Raw genomic sequence first — 19,860 nt, 5'->3', positions numbered from 1 at the left:
CTGTGGAGATCCCTCCTGCTGCTCCGGCCTCAAAAAGGGCTCGTCCGCCTCGACCAGCTGCCCCTACCCTTCCCTATTTGGAAAAAGGAAAAGCGCCAGTGGGGCTTCTGACCTCTGCCCCAGACGACGACGTGCTGAATGCAGACGAGATTACTTTCCAGTCTTCGGCAAGTATTGTTGTGGACTTGCTGCGGGAGAGGATGTTTGGGGGGATGACGAATGCCTCGGATCCACGCTTGCTGGCCCTCACTAGTCTCTTGGCTTGTTCTACTCGGGAGCAAGTGGTTTTCCGATCTCGCTCTCGAGAGGAGCTGGGAGATACAGCTAGGAAAATGCTTCTCATGGTAACTTATTTGTTTTGTCGTTAAGTTGCTTTCGTTTAGGTTGCTCTTTTTACTTTTTTTTTTTTTTGCTTTTACTTCTTGCTAGGTATTGTGAATCTTCATGGAGATTGATGCTCGGGACCAATCGCTCCAGAGCTTAGTGGACCGTCAAATTGAGGAGGCTAGCCATGAAGAGAATCTCTTGGCCACTGGTGATGCTAGGGGCCAGCTTGCTGCAGCTCAAGGTCAGCTGAAGTCCCTTCAGGAGGAGTTGGCCTGGGCCACCGAGGCTGTTAAAAGGGTTGATCAGAGGACCGTTGTGGCAGAAAATCGTTGTGACGAGGTTCTGATGCAGCTGTCCTCCCTGGAGGGTACCTGCCACGAGAGGGATGAGGCTTTAACTCAGCGTGATGAGGCCTGGCGCCAGTGTGAGGCAATTAAGACAGATTATGAGAATGCCCAGGCCCATTGCGAGACGCTAATGTCCCAAAAAGATGAGGCTCTAGCTCGAATAGTTGTCCTCGAGCAGGAGCTCGGCAGACGCAGTAAGAGCCTGAAGGACTTAACCTTGGCAACGGAGGAGTCAAAACTTCAGAATCAACAGCTCTGTCAAGAAGTTAAGGCTTTGGAAAGGAGATGTTCTGCCCTGCTTGAGGATGCTAAGCTAATTGAAGACAAAGTCAGGTTGGCTGGTGAGGAGCGCCTGCAGGTCTACAAGGAGTCCACTGAGTTTAAATCAGAGGTTGATCAGGCCTGTCAGAGGTTTTTGCAGGAATACAAAGGTTCTTTGGAGTTTAAAACTGAGCTCGGGCAGGCCTGTAAGAACCATCTTCAGCTTTACAAGGACTCCTCCGAGCTAAAGGCTAAAATTGAGGAGGCCTGCGAGCCAAGAACAAAAATCTGAGATCCCGAACTCACAATACGAACAGACTCACAACAAGTAAATGACCAAACAGAATAAAGCTAAGTATAGCGGAGAGCCGAGCTCCCTATATGAAAAAGTCCACAAATGCGGAATGCACAAAAGGATAGACGAAAACAAAGGGTAGTGCTCCCAACTCGTATCAATTCGCAATGAATTAAAAACTTAAACAAAATAATATAAGTATAAATGAGGCACAGACCGAGGCAAAATATCATTTATCATCGAATACACATCTCCAGATCGCCATACATTCAAACATCAAAGAAAAGAGACAAAAAAAATAAAAAGGCAAGGAAATGACGTTTTGACAAGAGCCATTCTAGGGCAGTGTAGTCATAATAGAGATTTACCCCCTCATCACTCATGGAATAACTGCTGAAGAGGTAAAGGGGCAATTGATGACCGCTGGGCCTCAACCACCCAAGACAAGGTGAGACCCAAGTGAATTAGCTGGCCCAAAACCCACAAAATCCCTTATGCTGACCAACTCAGCATCTTAGGCCTTGATCCAGACACACCGGGCCTGATGGATTACCCGCGAGCCCAGATCCAGTAGGAAGAAGCCCAACCCAGTGATGTGACGTGAGGGAGAGGAGCTGGTCCAGTCATTTTGCAGCCTTGCCCGCACGCGCACTGGGAGAACGGAGAGGGGGTCTGACACGTCCGTACGTACGAGCCTGAGTGACATAGACAGGTTGCACAATAGCAGGGAGGGGGAGACGTCATGACAGGTATCACTGCAAGGCTTATTCATAATCATGAAATTTCTTATAGTTTATTATTGAAAACGAATACTCTAAGGCACCAATATATCTATTCGTGATTATTTTCACACTCTAAACGACAAATAATTAAAATAAGCGAATTCAAAATATAATTTAGAGTTCCTATACTGTTTAAAGATTGTGTATTTTTATTTATTTTGTTTTGATATTATAAGAAAATCATATTGGAAGAACCAAACTATTAAATGATAGATTTCATATTTATAGAAATTTTATAGATTTTGTATTAATCATCGTTAAGCATAAAAGTTAGACTTATCTGGATTAGACACGCTTTGTTGAGTATTCTTTTTTATAATCAACAATTTTAACTTAAATAATGACTATATCACTATCTTAATTCAATTAATGAATCGAGTTATAATCATATTATCAATGATGAGTTAATAGAATTTGAGTAAGAGGTATTTATAATATCGACTAGATATGAGTTATATCTAAAAGTGTAAAAGAAATTTTAGAATCTAAAATCTCAATTTTTATTTTAATTTCATGGAATTGAGAGTATATGTGCATATAAAAAATATTATTATTTAAATTTAGAAAATTTAAAATATAATAACTAAATAATTAAATTTTTTAAAAAGTATGCATGTATATATATATATTATTTATGAGAATTTTAAATGGAAGGACTTCATTTTAATGTGAAAATGTAAAGTTTAAATTATTTATTTATGTTTAAAGACAAAGAAGCATATATATTAATTTTTTTGATATAACTCTACCTTATTTCTTATTAATTACATTATTTTATTTTTTTAGGAAACATTACTTTGTCAAGTTCAATTATTTTACAGAAAGTTTATTTCTAGGAACTCTCTTTCTTCTTGGCCAAGCTTACAGTGATTTCTGGAGCTGTACAACTCTTGGATATATATAGAATTTTTGTCACACCTAAACCCCAAACTGTAGAGACTGATATGACCCGGAAAACTGACAGAACTTCCCCTGAAATTATACTTATAAAAACATGTAACCTGCTATAATTCCAAATTATAAAACATATAGGAGAGAAAACTGATAGCTGGACTAGTCAATCCAAAATACATTTACAACAACACAATACCCTCTTCATTGGGCTGCACAATCTATACATGATCTAACAAAATTTACAAAAAAAAAACAAAAGACCAAAGAGTGGTCCGACCTCTTCTAGACTCTGAGTGGACGATGTGGAAGGAAGATGAACTAGGAGATGAGGTCTGCTGAGCGGATCACCAAAAAGGAACTGAAATATTAAAATAACATATAAGGGGTGAGTACAAACTACTCAGTGAGCGGATAAATAAATAACAAAGGGGAGAAGATAAGTTTAGGTACTTAATAGTACCAAATATTTAGCTAAAATACGTCAGCTGAATAAATACAATTTAATTTATCAATATAAAATAAACTGTGAAAAATAGAATCCGCATACACTCATAATATGTTCCCTGCAGATAATGCTGGCATCTCAGGTATAATAAAATAATAACAACCTGAGAGCAATGCTGGCATCTTAGGCTCTATAATGACAAATTTGGCCCAAGAGCTAAAGAAATGCTGGTCATACACATGTGCAGAGCTACCTCCAAAGGGTGACCACCTGACATACGCCCCAAAGGCTATCTGTATATCAAGCGCTGTCCCAAAGACAATATAAATATATATCATGCTGAAAATAAATCACCTGTCATCAAGGTGTTATCTGTTCGGTGCATATACAGAGTGTAATCGGCTATTTATTCAGCTGTGCTTTAAATTACATGTTCATTCATTCAAGAAATATAAAATCACTTTATCCTTTCCCATTTTAAATAAACAAAATAACATATACACATATAAATACATTTAAGAAAAATATCAATGTTATATATTTATCTATTCACCAGAATTGTAACGACCCGAAAATCGGACCGCTACCAGCGCTAGAATCCAGATCGGCTTAAGGCCGCCGGGACCCGTAGCAAGCCTAACATACATCCTGTGAACTTGTTTAATCCCATACATGATCAACAACATACATAAAAATTAAACTTTTCTTTTCATCATACACCAAACTCAACCTGTGCATGCACTAAACGTGACATAAACATAAACATTAATCCCTCTGTGGGATTTCATCAATACCCCAATGGGTGACATGACCTGTGTTGAGTTAGTTTACATAAGCATCATAAAACATCTAAGATCATGTATTAAAGGGATAACAATACCAATAGGGTCAAGCACCACTTCTAATCCTCAAATTCATTATACATAACATGACTATTCAAACTTTACATCATCTTACAATTTATCATGTCCACTTTCTACCTATTACATATACATGACTTTACTCTTCTTGACTTCTCTGTCTAGCCCGTACCTGCAACCCTGGGGGATTAGGGAAAGGGGTGAGCTACTAGAGCCCAGTGAGCAGAATAATAAAAACATTTAAAATCTCATGCCATCATGTAATGCAACACATCACAAGTAATCACATCTCGGATGGTATTGTCACCAATAGTCCTCTACATAATCCAACTGTGCCGGGACGTAGAATGAGTCAACCGGTATTTCTCTTAACATGACATAACATAACATAACATTCCAAGGTGCCAAGGACGTAGAATGGGTACAACCTGGACTTTCTCTTACATCGTGCCAGGGACGTAGAATGGGTACAACCTGGACTTCCATACCGTATCATGCCGTAACATCATCATATCATATGAGGACTAAAGGGTCATCCAATAACCAATCCACATCAACATCATAAATGCAATGCAACATATTCGTGAATTCTAATGCAGACAACCTAATTCATCACATGGCATTCATGATGCATGAACATGCTCAAAACTTGTAATTTTATTTGCTTTAAATCATAAAGGTTTATTCTACTCACCTCTGGCTAGCTCTGACACTGACTGAAGCAGCTGACTCACTGCTGGGGTCCTCGGTTCCTCGGGTCCGAACCTACACAGGTGGACTCAAATGAGGGACCAAACAACTAGAACATAACTCTAAAAACATCCCCCCAAAACCCCTTAAAACACCTCAAAACAATCATGCAAAAACATGCAAAGGAAGGTTGGACAGGGCAGGTTCGGCGGCACCTTCGGCGGCCGAAAGTCCCAGACAGAGACGAAAGTCTCTTTTCGGGGGCAACTTCGGCAGCCGAAAGGCCTGCCTCCCAGGCAAGTTCGACGGCCGAAAATCCTTCGGCTTCCGAACCTGGTTTCTGCCAAAGGGCAGAAACTTGGTTCCCTTTGCACAAAAACCTCTCCTTCTCATACCATCATGCCTATAACTCATTCAAATCATGCAAATATACATATATAGGCTCCTAGGGGCTTCAAACTATCTTAAACCCCAACTACAACACACAACAACAACACAATCCAAGCCACATTGTTCAAAACTCATCAAAAACTCATAATCCTAAATATAAGCTAAACATGCATTCTACCCCATAGATCTTGCATAAAACTAATTTAAAACATGAAAAGGATTTAAGATCGGCCCTTACCTCTCGAAGATCAAGGCAGAGACGACCAAAAACTCGGAGGTGGGAAAGATTTAACTTCCTTGGTCTCCAAGCTCAAAACTTGCTCAAATCTCTTCAAAACGACATAAACCTTGTTAAATCATGAAGGATCGAAGGAAAACCATCAAAAATGAACCATGGAGGAGCAAGAACTCACCGTGGCCGAAAATGGGGAGAAAACTCGCCCGTTTCGGCCATGGAGCTCTTATATAGGGGCTGGCCAGTTCACATTCGGGGGCCGAACGTGCCCCCACATCTCATGCATGTTCGGCGGCTGAACCTGAGCTCTTTCAAACAAGACTTTCGGAGGCCAAAAGTGCTCCCAAAACCTACCCACGTTCGGCGGCCGAACATGACTTTCGGCGGCCGAACCTGGTAAAGGTTCCATGGTCTTTTTCATTTAAAAACTCAAATTCATTCTTAGTTAAAAATCATTAAACATGAAAACATTTTATGAAAACATGATTTTACCCTTCTAGAGGTCTCCGATATCCGGGATTCCACTGGACGGTAGGAATTCCGATACCGGAGTCTAGCCGGGTATTACATTCTCCCCCCCCTTAAGAACATTCGTCCCCGAATGTTCCTCAACTAGCTCATGCAAGGTATACAACATAATATACATACAAGGCACATAAAACTCACAAGGAACTAACCTCAGAAAAGATAAGGGTATTGCTGGAGCATGGACTCCCGTGTCTCCCAAGTGCACTCTTCCATATTGTGGTGGTTCCAAAGGACTTTCACCATTGGGATTTCCTTGTTCCTCAACTTCCTGATCTGGGTGTCTAAGATCCGTACTGGTTGTTCAACATAGGTGAGATCTTCTTGGATCTCCACATCCAGCTCACTAAGAACCTTGCCCGGATCTGACACGAACTTCCTTAACATGGATACATGGAAAACCGGATGGATTCTTTCCATCGAAGCAGGCAAATCCAGCTTGTACGACACATTCCCTATCTTTTGCAAGATTTCAAAGGGTCCGATGTATCGCGGGGCTAGTTTACCTTTCTTCCCAAAACGAACCACTCCTTTCATTGGAGACACCTTGAGCAATACCAGATCCCCCCCCTGAAACTCTACTTGCCTTTTGCGGATGTCTGCATAACTCTTTTGTCTGCTTGCAGCAGTCTTGATCCTTTCTCTGATTATGGGTACCACCCTGCTGGTGATCTCTACTAGTTCAGGCCCCGCCAGGGCCTTTTCTCTAACTTCTTCCCAGCAAACAGGTGACCTGCACTTCCTTCCATATAAAGCTTCATACGGAGCCATCCCGATGCTAGCATGATGGCTGTTATTGTAGGCAAACTCCACCAAGGGTAGATGCTACCTCCAAGAACCGCCAAAGTCCAGCACACACATTCTAAGCATATCTTCTAAGGTCTGGATGGTCCTCTCTGACTGTCCGTCTGTCTGTGGATGGAAGGCAGTACTGAAGTCCAACCTGGTACCCATGGCGTTCTGCAGACTCCGCCAAAACCTGGAGGTGAACTGGGGTCCTCTATCAGACACTATTGAAACGGGAACCCCATGCAGCCTGACGATCTCATCAACGTACACTTGCGCCAACTTGTCCACAGAATAGCCACTCCTGACAGGGATGAAGTGAGCAGATTTGGTGAGTCTGTCCACAATCACCCATATGGAGTCCAATCTGTTGGACGCCGCCGGTAACCCCACTACGAAGTCCATAGCTATATTCTCCCATTTCCACTCTGGAATAGGTAGCGGGTTAAGCATTCCAGCCGGCTTCTGATGTTCCAGCTTCACCCTCTGACACACTTCGCAGGCTGACACAAACTGTGCCACTTCTTTCTTCATCGCTGGCCACCAATACACTTTCTTCAGATCTTGATACATCTTGGTGGCTCCGGAGTGAACGCTGTATCTCGTATTATGAGCCTCCCTCATAATGTCTCCTTTTAGCCCTATGTCATCTGGTACACACAATCGACTCCCATAGCGGAGGATCCCCTTGCTGTCAAACCTGAACTCACTATCCTTGCCTGACTGAACAGTCCTGGCAATCTTCACTAGCTCTGGGTCCTCATGCTGTTTCTGAGCCACCTGCTCCAGAAACACGGGTGTCACTCTCATCTGAGCCACTAAAGCACCTGTACCAGACAACTCCAACTATAGACCTTTATCAATGAGCTTGTAAAACTCCTTCACCATTGGTCTCCTCTCTGCCATGATGTGGGATAGACTGCCTAGTGATTTCCGGATTAGGGCATTTGCCACGACATTCGCCTTACCCGGATGATACTGAATCTTGCAATCATAATCACTCAGCAGTTCTACCCATCTCCTCTGTCTCAAGTTCAAATCTCTTTGACTCAGGATGTACTGCAGGCTTTTATAATCTGTGAAGATCTCACATTTTACCCCATAGAGGTAGTGCCTCCACATCTTGAGTGCAAAGATTACTGCTGCCATCTCTAGGTCATGCGTGGGGTAATTCAACTCGTGCTTCTTCAGCTGTCTAGAAGCATAAGCAATCACCCTCTCATTCTGCATTAGTACACAACCCAGTCCCACACGAGACGCATCACAAAAGACTGTGAAGTCTTCATCACTTGATGGCAGAGCTAACACTGGTGCTGAAGTCAACCTCTTCTTAAGCTCTTCAAAACTCTCTTCGCACTGGTCGGTCCACACAAACTTCTGATCTCTGTCACTGAAGTGGGTCTAGGCCAGTTAGCCACAGCTTCTATCTTCTTGGGGTCCACCTCTATTCCATTCTCTGACACTACATGCCCCAAGAATGAAATGCTCCTCAGCCAGAACTCACACTTGGAGAACTTGGCATATAAGCCATGCTCCCTCAAGGTCTGTAGAACCAACCTCAGATGATGGGCATGCTCCTCTGCATTCCTGGAATACACCAAGATATCATCTATGAAGACAATAACGAAGTGATCCAGGTATTGGCTAAATACTCTGTTCATGAGATCCATGAATGCTGCAGGGGCGTTGGTTAACCCGAACGGCATTACAAGGAACTCAAAATGCCCATATCTGGTCCTGAAAGCTGTCTTTGGCACATCTTCTTCTCTGATCCTTAGCTGATGATACCCAGATCTCAGATCTATTTTGGAGAAACAACCCGCTCCTGCTAGCTGGTCGAATAGATCGTCGATCCTTGGCAATGGGTATTTGTTCTTGGTAGTGACTTTATTCAACTGCCTGTAGTCGATACAAAGTCTAAGGGATCCATCCTTCTTTCTCACAAACAAAATTGGAGCACCCCAAGGTGAGGTACTCGGTCGGATGAAGCCCTTGTCTACCAGCTCTTGCAACTGCTCTTTCAACTCTTTCAATTCGGCTGGAGCCATCCTGTAGGGAGGGATAGAGATCGGTCGGGTTCCAGGCATCAATTCTATCTCGAACTCTATTTCCCTATCAGGTGGTAGACCTGGCAGCTCATCTGGGAACACATCTAAGAACTCTCTAACCACTGGCACCGAGGCGGGCTCTCTAACCTGACTGCTAAGCTCTCTCACATGAGCCAAATACCCCTGACATCCCTTCCTAAGCAACCTACGAGCCTGAAGAGCTGATATCAGACCTCTAGGTGTACCCCTCCTGTCTCCCCTGAAGACAACCTCTGACCCATCCTGACCTCTGAACCTGACTACCTTGTCTCTGCAGTCCAAGGTAGCACCATGGGTAGATAACCAGTCCATCCCTAGAATGACGTCAAAGTCTGTCAAATCTAGAACCACCAGGTCGGCGGAAAGGCATCTTCCCTCAACAAAGACTGGACTGCACTGGCAGACTGACTCTGCCACTGATGGATCACACTTGGGTCCACTGACCCAGAGAGGACACTCTAACTCAGAGATCATCAATCCCAACCTCTGGACGGCTCTCGAAGTAATAAAAGAATGGGATGCACCAGGGTCCATCAATGTGTACACATCAGAACACCCAATGACTAAGTTACCTGCCACCACGGTGTTAGATGCATCTGCCTCCTGCTGAGTCATCGTGAAGATCCGTGCTGGTGCTGATGGACCTTCACCTCTGAACCCCGCTGAAGAAGAGGCTGCCCCTCTCCCTCTGCCTCTGCCACTGGCCTGAGTCGTGGCTGGAGCTGCTGGCTGCGCTACACTCCCTGAAGCTGTCTGCTGGGACTGAGCCATAGGGACTGCTCTTGGACAATCTCGAGCCATATGCCCCTTCTGGCCACATCTGAAACAGGCTGTCGTCCCAAACCGACATACTCCCTTGTGTGGCTTACCACACCTTGCACATACTGCATTATCCGCACCAGAGCTTGAGCCACTCCCTAGTCCCAGACTGGACTTGACTTTGTTCCAAAACTTGTTCTTCTTGGGCTTCCTCGTGGTGTTACTCCACTTTTTGCTGCCTGAAGCTGCTGCACTAAAAGAGGAAGAGCCTGGGGTCTTAGAACCAGAAGGCTGTGCTACTGACTGCTTAACTGTCCCCTGAATAATGGCACTGGCCTCCATTTTCCGGGCCATATCCACTATGGCATGGAAGCTCTCCCTATCTGCTGACTGGATCAAGGAGGAATATCTGGAGTGGAGTTTCATGATATACCTCCTTGACCTTTTCTGATCTGATTCAAGATTCTGCCCTGCAAATGGCAACAGCTCCAAGAATCTGTCTGTGAACTCCTCTACACTCATATCATCCGTTTGCCTCAACTGCTCCAACTCTATCATCTTCATTTCCCTTGAACTATCGGGAAAAGCCCATCCCGCAAATTCGTTTGCAAATTCTCCCCAAGACATGCTGTCCACCCTCGGGTTCACATAATTCTTGAACCATTCTCGTGCACTTAAGCGTGAACCCAGCCATCTGAATGGCTCTACTATCATCAGCCCCAATCTCATCTGTGATCACTTTTACCCTCTCAAGATACACAAACGGGTCATCCCCTTTTTCATACTGGGGAGCACCCAACTTCATGTAGTCGGTCATTTTGACCTTACTACCTTCAGATGAGCTAGGCTTAGGTACTGGGTTTTCTGGAACTGGGGGTTCTGTTGGTGGAGGTGGAGGTGCAGCATCCCCTGGGGTAGGGTGGAGGTGGATACATTGGGTACTGTGAGTATGGTGGATAGTAAGGTGGGTATGGCATCTGTGTGGAATAAGGGCTAAAGCTATGGTAATCCGATGTGCCTCCCATCGAATACCCGGGGTTTTGTGAGAAGGGTGGGTAGTAAGGTGGCTGAACAAATCCCGAGGCCTGAGTGCCTCCTTGGGACTCTCCCATTCCCTCTTCTGACATGCTAACTCCCAGACTGCCATCCTTCCTCTGTTCTACATCCATATCATCCCCCATATCTTCTGACATTCCTCCCTGAACTGTCCCCCTCACTGACCTGCTTCTACCCAGATCCAAGGACCTTCTAGGGTCTCTCACTGCTCTTTCTCTGTTAGACCTACTAGACATTGCCATAGGCAATGCTGGAGGACGGGCGCTCGTGCCCTCATCCTCAGGTGGTACTCCAGTCAATCTTGCTGATCGACGAGTTCCTCTCATCCTGTTTTCTGAAAAACCGCACATAACAAGCAAACATTAGCATCATATGGTTCATGTGGGCACACATGAACCCTCATCACATACATCACATAGCATTAATGCACATGCATAAAATCATGGCATTTCACATCATCATGCAAGACAGGACACTTTATCCTATCCTAGTGGACATGATTTTTCCTATTGTGCTTGACCTTCTATAACATCTATGAGCCCGACACTCTAGGTCCGACCATATGAACCTAGGGCTCTGATACCACTCTGTAATGACCCGAAAATCGAACCGCTACCGGCGCTAGAATCCAGATCGGCTTAAGGCCGCCGGGACCCGTAGCAAGCCTAACATACATCCTGTGAACCTGTTTAATCCCATACATGATCAACAACATACATAAAAATTAAACTTTTCTTTTCATCATACACCAAACTCAACCTATGCATGCACTAAACATGACATAAACATAAACATTAATCCCTCTGTGGGATTTCATCAATATCCCAATGGGTGACATGACCTGTGTTGAGTTGGTTTACATAAGCATCATAAAACATCTAAGATCATGTATTAAAGGGATAACAATACCAATAGGGTCAAGCACCACTTTTAATCCTCAAATTCATTATACATAACATGACCATTCAAACTTTACATCATCTTACAATTTATCATGTCCACTTTCTACTTATTACATATACATGACTTTACTCTTCTTGACTTCTCTGTCTAGCCCGTACCTGCAACCCTGGGGGATTAGGGAAAGGGGTGAGCTACTAGAGCCCAGTGAGCAGAATAATAAAAACATTTAAAATCTCATGCCATCATGTAATGCAACACATCACAAGTAATCACATCTCGGATGGTATTGTCACCAATAGTCCTCTACATAATCCAACTGTGCCAAGACGTAGAATGGGTCAACCGGTATTTCTCTTAACATGACATAACATAACATAACTGTAACACCCGGCTAGACTCCGGTATCGGAATTCCTGCCGTCCGGTGGAATCTCGGATGTCGGAAACTTCTAGAAGGGTGAAAACATGTTTTTATGAAATGTTTTCATGTTTTTAATGTTTTTAAGTACAAAATTTAATGAGTTTTGCATGAGTAATCTTTGAAGAAAACCCAGGTTCGGCCGCCGAAAGTCAAGTTCGGCCGCCGAACATGCATGCGTTTTGGAGGCACGTTAGGCCCCCGAAAGCATGAGTGAGGGGAGTGCAGGTTCGGCCGCCGAACCTCATGTTCGGCCGCCGAACATTGCATGGATGCGGAGGCACATTCGGCCCCCGAACGTGGCCTGGCCAGCCACTATAAAAGGGTCCCTTTGGTCCGCACGGGCGAGCTTTTTCTCCCCCATTGTCGGCCAAGGTGAGTCTCCACCGCTCCTCCCTCAATCTTGAGTGTTTTCTTTAGATCTTTCATGGTTTTCACGGGTTTTAACTTCTATTTTGAAGATTTTCAAAGTTTTGAGCAAGTTTTGAGCTTGGAGACCCAAGGAGCTAAATCTCTCCCAACTCCAAGTTAGATCGCCTCTACTCTCGATCTTCAAGAGGTAAGAGTCGATTTCTGAGTTACATTATGTTTTAAACAAGTTCTATGCAAGATTTATGGGTAGAAATGCATGTTAGGGTATATGTTGAACTTATGGGTCTTTGATGCTTTGATGAACAATGTATGTTGGTTTTGTGTGTTTGAAGTGTTGTAGTCGGGGTATATGATAGTTTGAGACCCCTAGGTGTGATGTATGATGAGTATGCATGTTTTGGTTGAGTCATAGGCATGATTTATGGTTTTGGGAGGCAGGAGGTTCATTTGAACCAAGTTTCTGCCCGTTTGGCAGAAACCAGGTTCGGCAGCCGAAGGAAGTTTCGGCCGCCGAACCCCTCTTGTGGAGGCAGCATTCGGCTGCCGAAGGTGCCCCCGAAAAGAGACTTTCGTCTCTGTCTGGCACTTTCGGCCGCCGAAGGTGCCGCCGAACCTGCCTGACTTTCGTCTCTGGAGGGACTTTCGGCCGCCGAACCTGCCGCCGAAAGTGCCCTGTCCAGCCATTTCATGCATGATTTTCCTATGAGCTTTTCATGATATTTTAGGGGGGTTTTGGGGGATATATTAGAATTATGTTTATGTATGTTTGGTCCCTCATTGGAGTCCACCTGTGTAGGTTCGGACCCGAGGAACCAAGGACCCCAGCAGTGAGCCAGCTGCTACAGAGTATTGTCAGAGCTAGCCTGAGGTGAGTAGAATAAACCTAAATTTTTAAATAATGAAATATGAATTTTGAGCATAATCCATGCATCATGAATGCCATGTGAATATAATAGGTTGCTTGCATTAGTTCACGAATATGTTGCATTGCATATTTGATGATGATGATGATGTGGATGGGCATTGAATGATCCTTTAGTCCTTGATATGTTATGATGAGATATGGTATGGTATGTTTGCCGGTTGACCCATTCTACGTCCCGGCCAGAATAAGAGAAAGACCAGGTTGACCCATTCTACGTCCCTGGCATATTGGAATGTTATGTTATGTATGTTATGTAAGAGAAAGACCGGTTGACCCATTCTACGTCCCGGCACTTTGGATTGTAGAGGACTAGAGGTGACAATACCATCCTTATGTGATTTGTTTGTGATGTGTTGCATTTCATGTAAGCATGAAACTTTGATATAATGCTTTCTTTATTCTGCTCACTGGGCTTTCTAGCTCACCCCTCTCCCCTAACCCCAGATGTGCAGGTACAGGGTAGATCAGAAGGTTAGCCAGAGTACTGAAGAGATGTTATGTAATAGTTAGAATGTGGACATGACAAATGTTTTGATATAATGTAAGAGTATTGAACGGTTATGTAATGTTATGTATGATATTGAGGATTAGAGATGTGCTTGACCCTATATGTACAGTTGTCCCTCTTATATACATGATCTATAGAGATGTTTATGAGATATGATTTTATGATAGTCCAAGCTTTATATATATGATGAGACACCCCATTGGAGCATATGATGAGGGCTCCAGTGGAGGTTTATGTTTATAGTTATGTGCATGCACAGGTTGAGCTTGGAAAAGAAAAGAAAAAGTTTATAGTCTTATGTATGTTGTTGATCATGTGTGGGATTATACAGGTATACAGGTTGTATGTCAGGCTTGCTACGGGTCCCGGCGGCCTTACGCCGATCTGGATCCTAGCGCCGGTAGCGGTCCGGATTTCCGGGCTGTTACAGAGTGGTATCAGAGCCCTAGGTTCATATGGTCGGACCTAGAGTGTCGGGCTCATAGGTGTTATAGAAGGTCAAGCACAATAGGAAAAGTCATGTCCACTAGGATAGGATGTGGAGTCCTGTCTTGTTATGATGTTGTGATATGTCATGATAATATGCATGTGCATAAATGATGTGATATGTATGTTATGTATATGATGAGGGTTCATGTGTGCCCACATGAACCATAAGATGCTAATGTTTGTTTGTTATGCGCTGTTTTTCAGAAACAGGATGAGAGGAACTCGTCGATCTGCACGATTGACTGGAGTACCACCTGAGGATGAGGGCATGAGCGCCCGTCCTCCAGCATTGCCTAGGGCAATGTCTAGCAGGTCAAACAGGGATAGAGTAATGAGAGACCCTAGAAGGTCTTTAGATTTGGGAAGGAGCAGATCAGTTAGAGGAACAGTTCAGGGAGGCATGTCAGAGGATGTGGGAGATGACATGGATGTGGAGCAGAGGAGGGATGGCAGTTTGGGGATGAGCATGTCAGAAGAGGGTATGGGAGAATCCCAAGGAGGCACCCAGGCCTCGGGATTTGTCCAGCCATCACAGTACCCACCCTTTCCACATAATCCCGGATATTCGATGGGAGGTACATCGGATTATCCTAGCTTCACCCCTTATCCCACACAGATGCCATACCCACCATACTACCCACCCTACACACAGTATCCCATGTACCCACCTCCACCATACTATCCAAATCCAGCAAACCCTACCCCAGGGGATGCTGCACCTCCTCCACCCCCAGCAGCACCAGAAACCCAAATACCTCAACCTAGCTCATCTGGAGGGAGCAAGGTGAAGATGACCGACTACATGAAGTTGGGTGCTCCCCAATATGAAACCGGTGATGACCCGTTTGTGTACCTGGAGAGGGTCAAGACCATTACAGATGAGATAGGGGCGAATGACAGTAGAGCCATTCAGATGGCTGGGTTCACCCTAAAATGCAAGAAGGCCCGTGAGTGGTTCAAGGCCTATGTGAAGCCAAGGGTGGACAGTCTTTCTTGGGAAGAGTTTGCAAACGAGTTTGCAGGATGGGCCTTCCCTGATAGCTCAAGGGAACAGAAGATGATAGAGTTTGAGCAGCTGAGGCAAACGGATGAGATGAGTATTGATGAGTACACCGACAGGTTTTTGGAGCTGTTGCCTTTTGCTGGGCAGAATCTGGATACAGACCAGAAAAAGTCAAGGAGGTACATCATGAAGCTCCACTCCAGGTATTCCTCCTTGATACAGTCGGCAGATAGAGAAAGCTTTCACGCCATAGTGGATATGGCTAGGAGGATGGAGGCTAGTGCTATCATTGAGGGCAAAGTTAAACAATCAGTAGCACAGCCTTCTGGTTCCAAGACCCCAGGTGGGGGAAGAGTGGACCCGGCATCCTTGAGTTCAGGCAGCAAGAGGTGGGGTACTACCTCCAGGAGATCAAAGAAGAGTAAATTCTGGAACAAGATCAAATCAGGTCTGGGATTGGGAAGTGGTTCGAGCTCTGGTGCAGATAATGTCGTATGTGCAAGGTGTGGCAAGCAACACTGGGGAGTGTGCCGGTTTGGGACGACAGCCTGCTACAGATGTGGGCAAGAGGGACACCTGTCTCGGGAGTGTCCTAGGGCAGTTCATACGGCACAGCCTCAGCAGACAGCATCAGGTAGTGTGGCGCAGCCAGTAGCTCCAGCTGCTACTCAGGCCAGTGGCAGAGGCAGAGGGAGAGGGTCAGCTTCTTCCTCAGCAGGGTTCAGGGGTGAAGGTCCATCAGCTCCAGCCAGGATCTTCACCATGACACAGCAGGAGGCTAACACATCCAACACCGTGGTGTCAGGTAATCTCATCATTGGGTGTTCCGATGTGTATGCATTAATGGACCCGGGTGCATCTCATTCTTTTATTGCACCGAGAGCCGTTCAGAGGTTAGGGTTGATGGTCTCTGGGTTAGAGTGTCCCCTATGGGTCAGTGGACCCAAATGTGACCCGTCAATTACAGAGTCAGTCTGCCAGTGTAGTCCAGTTTTTATAGAGGGAAGATGCATGTCCGCCGACCTTGTGGTTCTAGAGTTGACAGACTTTGACGTCATTCTAGGGATGGACTGGCTATCTACCCATGGTGCTACCTTGGACTGCAGGGACAAGGTAGTTAAGTTCAGATGTCAGGATGGGTCAGAGGTCATCTTCAGAGGAGACAAAAGGGGCACCCCTAGAGGTCTGATATCAGCTCTTCAGGCTCATAGGTTGCTTAGGAGGGGATGTCAGGGGTATTTGGCTCATGTGAGAGAGCTAGACAGTCAGATTAGAGAGCCCGCCTCAGTGCCAGTGGTCAGAGGGTTCTTAGACGTTTTCCCAGACGAGCTTCCAGGATTACCACCTGCTAGGGAGATAGAGTTTGAAATAGAGTTGATGCCTGGAACTAGGCCTATCTCTATCCCTCCCTACAGGATGGCACCAGCAGAACTGAAAGAGCTAAAAGAGCAGTTGCAAGAGCTGGTGGACAAGGGTTTCATCCGACCGAGTACCTCACCTTGGGGTGCTCCAGTACTCTTTGTGAAGAAAAAGGATGGATCCCTCAGGCTTTGTATCGACTACAGACAGTTGAACAAAGTCACCATCAAGAACAAGTACCCGTTGCCGAGGATCGATGATCTATTTGACCAGCTAGCAGAAGCTGGGTGTTTCTCCAAGATAGATCTACGATCCGGGTACCACCAGCTAAGAATCAGAGAGGAAGATGTACCGAAGACAGCCTTCAGGACCAGATATGGGCATTTTGAGTTCCTTGTAATGCCGTTTGGGTTAACCAACGCCCCTGCAGCATTCATGGATCTCATGAACAGAGTATTCAGACAATACCTGGATCACTTCGTTATTGTCTTTATAGATGATATCTTAGTGTACTCCAGGAATGCAGAGGAGCATGCCCATCATCTGAGGATAGTTCTGCAGACCTTGAGGGAACACGGCTTGTATGCCAAGTTCTCCAAGTGCGAGTTCTGGTTGAGGAGCATCTCATTCTTGAGGCATATAGTGTCAGAGAATGGAATAGAGGTAGACCCCAAGAAAGTAGAGGCTGTGACTAACTGGCCTAGACCCACTACAGTGACAGAGATCAGAAGTTTCTTGGGTTTGGCTGGTTATTATAGGAGGTTCGTTCAGGACTTCTCAAAAATTGCAGCTCCTCTAACCAGATTGACCAGGAAAAATCAGAGGTTCGAGTGGACCGATCAGTGTGAAGAAAGCTTTGAGGAGCTCAAGAAGAGGTTGACTTCAGCACCGGTGTTAGCTCTGCCGAATAGCAATGAGGACTTCACAGTGTTCTGTGATGCATCCAGAGTAGGCTTGGGTTGTGTGCTAATGCAGAACGGGAGGGTGATAGCTTATGCTTCTAGACAGTTGAAGAGGCATGAGTTGAATTACCCCACACACGACCTTGAGATGGCAGCAGTTATCTTTGCACTCAAGATGTGGAGGCATTACCTCTATGGGGTGAAATGTGAGATCTTCACAGATCATAAGAGCCTGCAGCACATCTTGAGCCAGAGAGAGCTGAATTTGAGACAGAGAAGATGGGTAGAACTGTTGAGTGACTATGATTGCAAGATCCAGTACCATCCGGGTAAGGCTAATGTAGTAGCTGATGCCTTAAGCCGGAAATCACTTGGCAGTCTATCCCACATTATAGCAGAGAGGAGACCGGTGGTGAAGGAGTTTTACAAGCTCATGGAGGAAGGTCTACAGTTGGAGTTGTCTGGTACAGGTGCTTTGATTGCACAGATGAAAGTAACACCAGTGTTTCTGGAGCAGGTGGCTCAGAAACAGCATGAGGACCCAGAGTTAGTGAAGATTGCCAGGACTGTTCAGTCAGGCAAAGATAGTGAGTTCAGATTCGATGATAAGGGGATCCTCCGCTATGGGAGCAGACTATGTGTACCGGATGACATAGGGCTAAAAGGAGACATTATGAGAGAGGCTCATAATGCGAGATACAGTATTCACCCTGGAGCCACCAAGATGTATCAAGATCTGAAGAGAGTGTATTGGTGGCCAGCTATGAAGAGGGAAGTGGCACAGTTCGTGGCACAGTTCGTGTCAGCCTGCGAAGTGTGTCAGAGGGTGAAACTGGAACATCAGAAGCCTGCTGGAATGCTTAACCCGCTACCTATTCCAGAGTGGAAATGGAGAATATAGCTATGGACTTCGTAGTGGGGTTACCGGCAACATCCAACAGACTAGACTCCATATGGGTGATTGTGGACAGACTCACTAAATCTGCTCACTTCATTCCAGTGAGGAGCAACTACTCTGTGGATAAGTTAGCGCAGGTCTACGTGGATGAGGTAGTAAGGCTGCATGGGGTCCCAGTGTCTATAGTATCAGATAGAGGGCCCCAGTTCACCTTCAGGTTTTGGCGGAGTCTGCAGAGTGCTATGGGTACCAGGCTAGATTTCAGTACTGCCTTCCATCCCCAGACTGATGGACAGTCAGAGAGGACCATCCAGACAATAGAGGATATGCTCCGAATGTGTGTGCTAGATTTTGGCGGTTCTTGGAGGCAGCATCTACCCTTGGTGGAGTTTGCCTACAATAACAGCTATCATGCTAGCATCGGGATGGCTCCATATGAAGCTTTGTATGGGAGGAAGTGCAGGTCACCTGTTTGCTGGGAAGAGGTTGGAGAGAGGTCCTTAGCAGGGCCCGAGCTAGTAGAGATCACCAGCAGGGTGGTGCCCATGATCAGAGAAAGAATCAAAACTGCTGCAAGCAGACAGAAGAGTTATGCAGACCTTCGCAGAAAACAGGTAGAGTTTCAGGAGGGGGATCTAGTGTTGCTCAAGGTGTCTCCAATGAAAGGGGTGGTTCGGTTTGGGAAGAAAGGTAAGCTAGCTCCACGGTACATCGGACCCTTTGAAGTCTTGCAAAAGATTGGGAGTGTATCGTACAAGCTGGATTTACCTGCATCGATGGAAAGAATCCATCCGGTTTTCCATGTTTCCATGTTGAGAAAGTTTGTGTCAGATCCGGGCAAGGTTCTTAGTGAGCCTGATGTGGAGATCCTAGAGGATCTCACTTACGTAGAGCAGCCAGTGCGGATTCTTGACACTCAGATCAGAAAGCTAAGGAACAAGGAAATCCCGATGGTGAAAGTCCTTTGGAACCACCACAATATGGAAGAATGCACTTGGGAGACACGGGAGTCCATGCTCCAACAATATCCCCATCTCTTTTAGAGGTTAGTATTTATGTGTTTTATGTGTTATATGTATGTATGTTATGTGTATGCTATGCGTGTGTTAGTTGAGGAACATTCGGGGACGAATGTTCTTAAGGGGGGGAGAATGTAACACCCGGCTAGACTCCGGTATCGGAATTCCTGCCGTCCGGTGGAATCTCGGATGTCGGAAACTTCTAGAAGGGTGAAAGCATGTTTTTATGAAATGTTTTCATGTTTTTAATGTTTTTAAGTACAAAATTTAATGAGTTTTGCATGAGTAATCTTTGAAGAAAACCCAGGTTCGGCCGCCGAAAGTCA

The 19,860-nt window shown here is 45.3% G+C and overlaps 1 protein-coding gene across 1 annotated transcript; it reads left to right on the top strand.

Annotated features, from left to right (window-relative positions):
• Positions 1–444: 444 nt before the first annotated feature.
• Positions 445–1,227, top strand: LOC110607698 (putative golgin subfamily A member 6-like protein 19). Its single transcript, XM_021746845.1, has one exon. The coding sequence runs from the start codon at positions 445–447 to the stop codon at positions 1,225–1,227; it is 783 nt and encodes a 260-aa protein (XP_021602537.1).
• The last annotated feature ends 18,633 nt before the right edge of the window (positions 1,228–19,860 follow it).

Source organism: Manihot esculenta, chromosome 6 (assembly GCF_001659605.2).
Source record: "Manihot esculenta cultivar AM560-2 chromosome 6, M.esculenta_v8, whole genome shotgun sequence".
NCBI classification, from domain to species: Eukaryota; Viridiplantae; Streptophyta; class Magnoliopsida; order Malpighiales; family Euphorbiaceae; genus Manihot; species Manihot esculenta.
The sequence above is the reverse complement of the archived record's forward strand: the minus strand, read 5'-3'. Positions and strand labels throughout refer to the sequence as shown.

Excerpts from the sequence above, each read along its gene's own strand:
- LOC110607698 (XM_021746845.1), top strand. The coding sequence starts at position 445 with ATGGAGATTGATGCTCGGGACCAATCGCTCCAGAGCTTAGTGGACCGT.